This window comes from Amphiura filiformis, chromosome 6, assembly GCF_039555335.1.
Source record: "Amphiura filiformis chromosome 6, Afil_fr2py, whole genome shotgun sequence".
NCBI lineage: Eukaryota > Metazoa > Echinodermata > Ophiuroidea > Amphilepidida > Amphiuridae > Amphiura > Amphiura filiformis.
In genome coordinates this window covers 4786508-4798340 of record NC_092633.1, presented here as the reverse complement: position 1 = coordinate 4798340, position 11833 = coordinate 4786508, and the positions used below count along the sequence as shown (strand labels likewise).

Here is an 11833-nt window from a genome sequence, read left to right as displayed (position 1 = left end):
CACTTATTGTTTGATTTCAATTTTCTGTTGTTTCTATTAGTAATTCATGAAGAAAACGGAAACTTGTAAAAATATTGCAAAAAAATTATCAAAATGGTTATGACAAACATGAATACTAAAATTGGCCTGTGCAGATATCAGAAATATTGGGTTGATTTTGCATTTTAAGGTAAAATAGGTATATGTTTTAGGAAAATAATATTTCTGAATCTAGACTAGGAAGTTTTGATGGTTCTCTTCACTAGCACACTGAGCTTGGCAGGCTATGGGTTCTATGGGCAGACACACCGGGTACCATACATGCTTTGTTGTTGTTCAGTATCTGCCATGTATGGCCTGTATCTCTGTTGAGAGCTACCTGCTGAGTAGTGAGCAATGAATACACATGTTCCTTAATCTCTTCATGTAGATAGTGGTCTGTCTGTGGTGGTCTGTTATCAAATATATGTTGGATAATTTTCAACTACATGTAACATGTTTGACCCTGCAACATGCAGCATAGTTATTTGAGGGAAGACCTGTGTTAATAAACAATATCACTGCTTGGAAATAAGATAGGCCTGTGTACATTTCCTGGTATTAAACAAGATGGTGATCAAAAGCTATTGATGCACACATCACTTTCAAATATTTGGGTCTATTTTTATGATGACACAAATGTCAAAACTAGAATGAAGCATTAGAGCATACGTAATGATTGGATTTTGTTACTACGAATATTATCAATAAACATTCACTTATTGGCTTTAAAAGTGCTATTTTGGGGTTCAGTTTGTGTAGGCCATATACTGGTACTTAAAAAAATATATATTTCTTAAAAGTTTGCTTGTTACTTTGTATGCTTAAATCCTCAAAAACAGAAAGAGCTATGAATTAATCTCTACTATAAGGTGCAAACGTCGGTTCCAACTCATGCCATCCAAACCTGGTGATAATAATATTTGAGTAGGGGACAACACGTGAGTGGAGATATTTGAGGTCAAAAGGTCATTTAGTGGTCAAATGAGGTCATTGTTGATTTAGATAAAGCAATGGGGAAATTGACCTCCTTTGTAAAAGTAAATTTCAATGTCAAACATTACCTAGTGGTAATAATCTGTGTAAGGGGGCATCAAGTGAGTGAAAATGTTTTGAGGTCATAGGTCATCTAGGGATCATATTTTAAAATTGTTCGTATTGGGCTGTAAGTTAGTGAACGTAAACATTAGTAGGAGTAACAACATAAAGAGCATAAAAGTATACAAATTGGAATGGAACTGTTGTAAGGAATCCAACTGAATCATCAGTATCTGGGAAAAAGTGCCTGATTTTGAGGTTTGAACCAACCGAATCTTTGCACTTCAAAATATTTTGACTTTTTTTATAAAAAGAAATATAAAGTTACTCAATGTGACCAACCATGTCCCAGCGCATCCCTTTTTAAAGGGATTTTTTTCTATTAGTACTCAAACAAATCGCCATTTTCTTACGTACATATGCCCAGAAATTTTACCCTTCCAACGAAAACCTTAAAATATTTTACCTCAATGTGTTGTTTTTTTCTAATCCAGGTCCAGTTGCTGTAAACTGGTTGATGTCTCGTACCGATCCATATGCAGCCCAGTTTCATTTAGAAAACCGTATTGTAAACATATGTCCTATGTATGACGAACAGGGTAAGTAGGCCTACTCAAATTTGTGAGCGAAAATAGGTCAATGTTAAAAGCGTTCATGTGTGAGAATATATTATAAAAGTCTGCACAAAAAGAAACGCAGCCGTTATAAATACGCCTATAGCTTCAGATCTGATATTTCTTCATAGAAAGAAGGATGATTTATTTACGCGCATATTGATACCCCATTTGTCAAATGTCGTTCAATATTGACACCACAGTATTGCTTTTAAAGAAAGACACCCGAATTTAAAAGTTGTAGTTTACAGCGATCAATGGTTATTACGCAAGCATTGTGGCACGTAAAACCCTCCATTTATCTTCGCGCTGACTTCCAATCAATAGGCCTACGAATAGCTGCAACTTTTAAATTTGGATATTTTTTCGTTATGGTATCAAAATGCGCGTAAATAAATCATCCTTCCTTCTATGTTGAGATATTGTGAACGCAATTATAGTTCTGACGCTATAGGCGTATTTATAACAGCTGCGTTACTTTTTGTGCAGTCTTTATGTGGGGTGCATGGGTGTGGGTTTATCATAATTGTGTCGTAGGCTTGGGTGTAGGGTGGGTGGGGTCAATAATAATGCCACTTACACATTGCACCATGAACCGATCATGAACCAGTACCTAAATTATCTCTCACTGATGTTTTTCTTCTATAGCTGCTCGTGAGTATGGCCTTATTCACATTCCTGACGATGCTCAATTCAGTGTTAGTCTTTTCATGGCGTATGAATCTGTCGGTCGAAATTTCTCTGTTTGTTGCAATAATTACACCTACATGTAAGTACACAGTTTCCAGATTTGAATCCATAACAGCTTCAGAAATATTTGTATAGACCCCGGGGTATAGACAATATTAATATCATATTTTTATCATAATTATGCCTGTATGGATAAAACGTTCTCCTCAGAATTTTGTTCTTGCTCCGTAAGTACTAAGCTCCAAATCACTTGTGAAGCAGTATTTGAAAATTAAACTTACCTTGCCTTGGTACATAAAATGATGTTCATAATTATGTTTGTTTGTTTAAACGGTCGCTCCGTGTGGAGACACGCTGGGTCCAGATGGGACCAGGCTTAAACATCAAATATTAAAGTTATTAAGAAGGCTATAATCACTGAATAACCACGATCAGAATAATTATTTGTATCCTTTCAAACAATCTTATTTGTTTCCTTTTCTAGGAATCAAACTTATCATCTTGATCCAATTGGTGATGGATACTTGGCGCCATTTAATTTCAAAGACCCACCTACCGTCAAATTGATGAAGAAGAAACTCATCCCTCTGCCTACGGATTTCATCGGTATGTGACATAATAGTTTGTATTGTTTTTCTAAAAAGTTTTGATCATACTGTTGTACATTCGTTAAATATTTGTAATAAAGTAGGCATATACTATACTTAAAAAGACCTGGAAATCGTAGGTCTTTTGGGGGGAAAATGCGTAGGCCTATCTTCAATACAAAAGGTCACCTTGCACCATAGATTTTGCACATGCATCGTTATTAATTAGTAACACGTGCCTTTAGGGTGTTCACAAGGGAACATTTTGGAACATTTTGCACGGGTCAGGTCAAATCTTAGAATAAGGGACGCACCATTAGATACCAAGGGGGGCTGGGTAGTTTTTTGAAAAAAAAAATTTTGTCGTGCCATCTGAGAAAAAAAAAAAAATTTGCTCCACCTCAGACTAAAAAAAAAAAAAAATTTGCTCCACCTCGGACCAGAAAAAAAAAGATTTGCTGTCAAGGGTGAAAAAAAAATTGTCACAGTTAGTGAAGAAAAATTAACCTCATATAGCTTTTAGATTGCAAAATTTTTCGCGCTTTGCGCGAATTTGCACCTTTTTTCAACAAGAATATTTATTTCAGCTTCGAACTTGTACGTATTTTATGCGTATTTGTTTGTGAAAAGTTATTATGTGAGCCGGGTTTGTGAGTGAAAACACTTGATTCACTCTACTTCACAGATTTTCACCAAATTCCACCCCAATGTCAAAATTATTATAGAAATCTGTGCCACATGCCAGGTCCACATGACTGATTGAGAGCATAGGTGTATATCCTAGGGGAATAAATCCCCCAATATTTGCTAGGGGTGGTCCATACAAATCATCCCCAATGTTGACGCCTGTATGTGGGTTTCTGACGAAATTAACCAAAAAAATCCAAATTTGTGCGCGCTTCGCGCGCATTGATTCCACATTAATGTACCGTATTTCCCCAGTTTAGCTTCAATATGCCAAAATTTTTCGCACCAAAAGAGGTTCATTATACGTCAAAGCACCTAAAAATAATGATGTTTTTGGTGGCACTCGAAAATTTAGTGCTACAAAACGTAAAAATGATTATAAAAATGGACAACATTTTACAACTCGACAAACAAATTGTTGAAAATTATAGGACTTTACGATTGCAAAAAAAAAAAAATTTGTCTCTCCGAGGTGTTGAAAAAAAAAATTCTGCTTCATCCAGGGGCTAAAAAAAAAAATTTGCTTCACCGAGGTGCTAAAAAAAAAAAATTTGTCACAACCCCAACTACCAAGCCCCCCCCTTGATATCTAATGGTGCGTCCCTAATATTGCTTTATCTGGACATCTGTAAGGGTCATGGGGATCAAACTCGGTGACAACAAACCCCATGACCAGGAGAACATTTTGGAACATTTTGAAGGGGTCAGGTCAAAGGTCATTTGGGGTAAAATCTTATAAATGCATTATCTGGACATCTGTGGAACATTTTGTAGGGGTCAAAACACCAACATATCCAGCTAGGTTTGTGGTCTATGACTACAATTTAGGACTAGTTAGACAGCTGTTGTTGACTAAGTCATGACGGTCTACTGTTTTTTTCTAATTTCTTTTCTTCTTTCATTCTTAAAGGTCATTAGGGTCACTTCAAAATACCTTCAAAATGCATCTGCTGCCATAAACAACATCGCAGGTTGATGCCACTTGCATAATATGCATTGGCATTAGCCAGTGTCTATAGGGTAAATGGGGTCAAGATCATTAAGGGCCACTTCAGCTGCACTTCTGGTCTGAGATAAAATACTTTCAAAATGCTGCTCCTGCAACAAACAACATAGGAGGGTGACACCACTTGCACACATGCATTGACATATAGCCAGTGTCTATATAGGGTGTTCACAGATTTGGGGTCAAATTTTCCCCATGTACCTTTTATAGGGCTCAAGGTCAAAACGTCTGTCTTTATGGTCGAAGGACCACTGCACTTCTACTTTGTATTTGTACCATCCCCCTGTGGTTTTATTGGCTATAATACCATTCTGTCTAGAGTGGAGTCAAAACTCATGTCCCACTCCCCCTCCAGGGTTACTCCTTCATGTAATTATACACGAAATTCGGGTTAGGGTTAGTTTAGGGTTAGGATTAGGGTTAGGGTTAGGATTATAGGGTTAGGATTAGCTTACACGAAATAATTACATGAAGGATAGACCCAATCCAGGCATAACGAGTCACATGGGAGATCACTTGTCCCACCCTTTAGTTTAAACTTTAAAAACAAACAGCCCCACCCAGAGAGTGGTCCTACTCCAGACATAACATGTGACATGGGAGACTACTTGTACCATCCTCATAAACAGCTAGGTGTGCCCAGAGAGTTATCATTTTTTCAATTAAAATCCCCCAGATCAGTGTCAGGATTATGTAACTGATGACAGAAAGTAGTATCTCTGTGCCCAAAGGGTATCATTTTTCTCCACTATTAAACACATCAACAGTTAAAAGTTTTGGACTTTCCTGGTGTGAAATATCGCTTAATATATCGTTATAAATCTTTGTCACGCTTTCAGGAGAACTATACACATTACTGAAGATTGACGTGATACCCGACCCGCATGTTGCAACTCCAGAGAAACCATTTATTTTCTGGATGGTGACCAATATTCCATTAGGTAGAGTGGCCATGGGGAACACTGTTATTCCATATATGGGTGCCGTACCGTTTACGGAAACCATAAGGCCGCAGTTTATGCTCTATAAGCAAGGAAAGCGTCGACGTCTGCAAATTAACCCATTCCTCTACACCCCTGAATGTGCTGATATTGGTTACCGCGAGAGGTGAGGATGTTATATTATTAGACTTAATGAATGAATGAATGAATGAATGAATGAATGAATGAATGAACGAACGAACGAACGAACGAACGAACGAACGAACGAACGAACGAACGAAAGAAAGAAAGAAAGAAAGACAGACAGACAGACAGACAGACAGAAAGAAAGAAAGAAAGAAAGAAAGAAAGGAAGGAAGGAAGGAAGGAAGAAGAAAGAAAGAAAGAAAGAAAGAAAGAAAGAAAGAAAGAAAGAAAGAAAGAAAGAAAGAAAGAAAGAAAGAAAGAAAGAAAGAAAGAAAGAAAGAGAAAGAAAGAAAGAAAGAAAGAAAGAAAGAAAGAAAGAAAGAAAGAAAGAAAGAAAGAAAGAAAAGGAAGGAAGGAATGAAAGATGGAAGTGAGAAAGCCAAAGAAAGAAAGAAAGAAAATATACACACAAAAAATTGACAACATCAACAGCAACAATTATTATAACGCTTGTATTGCACTATTAATATTATTGACAGATGTTTATTTGAATTGGACCGATTTGTGGAGGAGAACAAGCTTGAATTAGTCGGTGCAAATTGGTTTACAACTACAGCCGACGCTAGCATGGCACTAGTTGCGATGGATATTTTGGGGCTCTCTGAAGCAGATGCTTGTGCGTCTACGGGTGTGTCTGGGTTTAGTATCCCCTGCGGCGCAACGGATGCACCAATAACGGATGCGCCAACACCCGACGAACCCGCAACCATTATTGAAGGTATGTAAACTACAGACAGCAAAGGTACCAGTTATGTTCACCTATGTATATCCTAAACAAAGACCAATGTCAAAATTAAAATCAGCAGCCAATACCTGAATGTGTTGAACCCTATATTATGGCTAGCACGCAGAGCATCCCGGGCATAGCATTAATTGATTTTTTGCAAGTGAAAAGTTTATACCCCGGGGTTTATACTTGTATTCTATTTAGCCATGCACAGTGTCGACACCCTGTATTATAAATATTTTTCCCTGCAACTTAATACTCCGTTGGTGAGCGACGGGCGATTGGTATTTCACCGAACGAAAACCCAAGAAAAGGAGTCCTATCTGATTGGCTAGAAATCGATCGCTAGATCGCTCAGTGGTGAAGTACAAACTCAAAATGTAGAGATGTATTCAATTCTATTTAAATCAATATTCTATTATTGACGCAGATAAAGAAAGTTGCATAGTGTCTCGCTCGGCCTATCTCGAACAAAATCGCCATGCGTAGCTGTTGAAAAACGAGAGGATTCGCCGTACATTTTTTGACACGAACTATATAGGGATGATGACGCTGTGCAAATAATGTGCTCTGATCCCCCTGATCACAACGATGTACTTGTAAATGTCATGTAGGACACATAATTATTTTCTGGATCTCTTCTTTATCGGTTTTTTTTTCAGAGGAAAAATCAAGGCGATTCGATGATGAACATTCCTCTGGCAGTGGCAAAGGAAGACGTAGGCCATAACCCACCAGTCTAGAGCAAAGGAAGACGTAGGCCCTAACCCACCAGCCTATAGAGAATCACCGTAGACCATCATATTACCGTAGCATAGAATAGACCTAGCAAACACAAAAATAACATATAAATGTTGTGTTATAGATCATGAATACGTTTTTGAAACGTTATTGTAAAAAACATTTTGGGAAAATATTTTTGCAAAACATTTTGTCAACAGCAATAACATTCTGTTAAAATATTTTACATCACGTTTTCAAAAATGTTTTATGAATGTTAATGTTTTTATAACCTTTATATAATTATAAAATACACTGATGATTATAAGTTCTTCTCATCATATTTGTGAATATGATTAAAAACCTTCGAAAAGAAAAATAGTATATTTTAGTAGCACTATAATGGCAGACCAAATCTGAACCCCGAACAACTTGTAATGATAGAAAGCAGCTACTGCACACTTTGTGTCAGTAATCATCTTTGCTGTTCAACAACCTAAAAATTTTGGATTATTCTGCAATATACATTATGTTAATTGGACTTTGCTTTCTCATTTGACACCTTGTTCCTTTAAGCTGTTCGTGAAAATCGAGCAAGAATTGACCAAGGTATGCGCTTCCAAACATTCATACCCCAAAATCAAAAGTTGCAATTTCAACGATTTTCAATGGGAACGCATCGCTGTATTGCACACAAGCACCACGGGCCAATCAATAAAGCACACAATGTAACAGTCACAATTGAATCGTTAAAATTGCAACTTTTCATTTTGGGGTTTGAGGGTTTGAAGGCGCATATCTTGGTTAATTCTTGCTCGATTTTAAAGAACACGGTGTCAAATGAGAAACGAAAGTCCAATTAACAAAATGTAAACGGTTCCAAAAAAGTAAGTCCCCCCTAAGACATTTTAGTATAATCCAAAAACGGCGTAATCAATTCTCTTGTTTTAAAGTTTGGAACATAGGCTGATTTATAGTTATGCATCAAGTGAGCGGGTGTTTGTTGCTACTTTTTATCATCTTCATTGCAAAATGCAGTCATTTACGATATTTTCGGCCAAAAAAAGTTGCATTTTTCTACATAGGCTTTTTATGCTTGAATTTGTGTTTGACAATTTTTCCATTTAAGTGAGTAATTTAATCAAAAAGAAGCATAATTGGATTTAATTAAGTTTAAGCCTTTCCTGATTTAGGTATCACACATTCAAAAACAGTTTTTATGGTTCAGTGAATAAATTAAATTGAATGCTGCAGCTTATTAATGTCTTTCAATAATGAATAGGCCTTCCTTCATGTGAGATGGCTTCCAAGCATCGTTCTTCTCTGCTGTTGGTCAAGCTGGTTACCCGCTTGCTGCAGGATTTGCTGCAAAGTCCTTTAAGGTGATGTGGTCCCTCACTTGTCCGCTTGTAACAAGTTGAGTCTTGATAAAGGCCACCCATATAAATGTTTTTTGAACCATTCAAGGAATGACCAATGAAACAAGTGTATAGGGCCAGCATAAAAGATCTAACCAGGAATCTGTTGGTCTATTGGTTAAATTAATCAATGAACACAAGATTTATCATTGAAGTTACAGTTGTTCCTTCCCAATAAATTATATTAGAATGAAAAACTTGTTAAATTTACGCATTTTAATGCATAAAAAAAAAGCCAATTTAGAAAAGTGCAACTTTTGGTGATGAATAAAATTTTATAAATAGCTATATGATTACTCACTGAACCATAAAACATGTTTGAAAAGTGTAAACATTCATTCATGAACATCTCAACTTAAGTTACTTTTAATTTAAAAAAATATATAGAAACATTCCTTTTTGATTAATTTTTATTCAAGTGAAAGAGGTCTGAAACCAAAAGTCATGCTTAAGCCTATGTAGAAAAGTGCAGCTTTTTTGGCCGAAGAAGAACAAGAAAACACCGTTCACTTGATGCATAACTAATCAGCCTATGTTCCAAACTTTAAAACAAGAGAATTGATCAAGCCATTTTTGGATTATACCAACAATTCTTAGGGGGGACTTATTTTTTTGGAACCTTTTATATTTCAGAATAATCCAACATTATCATGTTGTTGAACAGCAAGGATGAATATAACTGACGAGTTTCTTTTTGTGCCTGGTATATATTGTTATAGGGAAGTGTAGTATAGAGGTATCAGCCTATAATAATATTATTAAATATTAATTCAAATATTTATAACTAGCTTCTCAAAAATCATTTCGTACTGGGTGGAAATGATCTACCGTAGGCCTGCATGCCAGTCTTGCAAACCTAGTAATTAGTATTTTTAATGAAATGTATCATTGACAATAATATGGATACGTGAAAATGCATTGAAATTATTTATATGCAGCATTAAATAGTACCTGGTATAAGTTTTTGCTTGCAAAATATATTAAAACTTAGTCACGCAATATAACATTAAAAGCTATCTACAATCTGAACATCAATTTGATGCATTACTTTCGAGTTTCGAGTGAGTTATTTAGAGAGACTGCGATGTTCCAAACGCAGCACGTGGAACGTACGTTTTCACGTAAGTTTTCACGTACGTTAATACGGTGTTAAATATTGCTACTCTCGGTTCCAAACTGGATTGTGCTCATTCGTTACAGGAGAACAAGTCAGCTGGAATGAAGACTATAATATTTGATTAAATCTAATCTAGGTCGATAGAGTGCATAGCGATTGAAAAAATAACAGCAAGCTGAGTCTCTGCCTAATTCAAACAGGCCGCTTTTGATTTTGAATAAAATTTTGACCTACATGCTGATTAAACTTAATTGTTTTTTTGTGCTCCCCAAATAATTTAGTTGCCCAAAAACATATATTTTGGTAGATTAAAGATCACTACATCCATACATCATGACTTGCGCACATGAATCAGCTATAGACCGTGTTTAATAGTTTTATATTGAATTGGGATCAAAGGTTTCTTAGGGATGACTTCCGGCAAATGTCACATAATCAACTTCCGGTCAAAGGTCATCCGCTTCCGGTTTTACTAATATTGCTACTCCTTCCACAAATTACATAGCACGATGGCGTCACTTTCACACATACATTAGCTGCAGCCAGTGTCTAAAAATTATTATCAAAGGTCAGGCTAGAACCAATGGCTGGTGGCACAAGTGTCAAGTGAACAACTTGAGATCAAGGTCATTAAGCATGGGCAAAAGAATGTGATTTTCTATCGTACTAAAATGCTACTCTTTCCGGATATTACATGAGCATGGTGACGTCACTTGCACACATGCATCAGCGATACCCAGTGTCTATAGGGTGTAAAAATAATTTAGGTCAAAGGTCAGTAAGGCAATATTAAGCAAAACAATTTCACCTTGTACAGGGTGTATCAAAATTAAGTACACAGTTTGAAAAATGCCGCTAGATTAAAAAGTATGAGGTCTTTGGTCAAAATTCTCTAGTTGATAACTTAACCAACATCATGTCATCCTACAGCTGAAAAATCACTGGCGTGTGACCATTAATAAGGATTTTGTGGCTACTTTTGTGAGCCGAGTACAAAAAGCAGTTGCGCTAAGTCAATTAGGTATAAATCCCGGTGCTTGTTATTGTTGTGGAGCCAAGAGAATCATGCAGGTGTACAGATCATTTGTCCTCATTGTTAGGGTTCCAATCCTGTGCATGTGTGAGTTACATAACATGTGACTTTGGGTAAATCTGGGCAACTATCTCCTTACATATTCTAGGTTTTACTTGACAAGGAGAATAGCAACATTAAAATGGATACACCACAGTACACGCCAGAGCAAAGGGCCTTCCTTGTTGCAGTGTACCATCGCACCCAGAGTCCAGCAGAAGTGCTTCGTAGATTCCGTCAGCAGTACCCAAATACACGCGCGCCCCCTTCACGTGGTGCGTTTTACAAAAATGCTGCGAAGAATCAGATAACTGGAACGAGTCGTAATCTGAACAGAGAACATTGTTGTCGCCCCCGAGCTGGAAGATCTGCTGCTAATATCCTAGCAGTCCGTAACACTCTGCAGGCGGGGCGAGCAGGAGGTCAAACTAGCTGCCGTCGAAATGGACTTGGAATACCATCTGCAACCCTTAACAGAATAACTCGTTTATGACTTGCCATTTCATCCCTATCAGACGACAAGGAGACGTCAACTTCAGCAAGCAGATCACCAACGTCGCACTGTGTTCTGTCAGTGGCTTCTTGCCCGTCCCCTACGTTTCCTGGAAGATTTCATAATTGGCGATGAAGCAGAGTTTGCATTAAATGTTTTCACAAGTCCTCCTGCAGACCTTGATGAACTTCAGAGACGCATAATTGCACAAGTTGACATTCTCAGGCAGAACAGACCTCTCATTAGACGTGGTGTGAACGCCATGTTGAGAAGAGCCGAAATCTGCATACAGAAGAATTGTGGGCATGTGGAAGACCAAGACTAAAACTGTCAATAACTGTAAACAGTAAAGAAAGTGGTGAGACTTTTTTTGTGATTTGTATGTTGTTTTGATTTTTATTGACTTCGCGCAACTGCTTTTTTGTACTCGGCTCACAAAAGTAGCCACCAAATCCTTATTATTGGTCACACGCCAGTGATTTCTCAGTTATAGGAGGAGAAGATATTGATTAAGTTATC

General features: G+C 37.1%; 1 protein-coding gene across 1 annotated transcript in view; it reads left to right on the top strand.

Moving 5' to 3' along the window:
* Positions 1 to 10547, top strand: part of LOC140154855 (uncharacterized) — a 16845-nt gene extending 6298 nt beyond the window's left edge. The window contains exons 5-10 of the mRNA XM_072177503.1: positions 1551 to 1655; positions 2319 to 2439; positions 2845 to 2966; positions 5480 to 5747; positions 6247 to 6485; positions 7157 to 10547. Of these exons, the coding sequence (XP_072033604.1) occupies positions 1574 to 1655; positions 2319 to 2439; positions 2845 to 2966; positions 5480 to 5747; positions 6247 to 6485; positions 7157 to 7224 (900 nt within the window). The 5' untranslated portion in view covers positions 1551 to 1573 and the 3' untranslated portion in view covers positions 7225 to 10547. The remainder of the gene's footprint in view (positions 1 to 1550; positions 1656 to 2318; positions 2440 to 2844; positions 2967 to 5479; positions 5748 to 6246; positions 6486 to 7156) is intronic.
* Positions 10548 to 11833: the final 1286 nt, after the last annotated feature.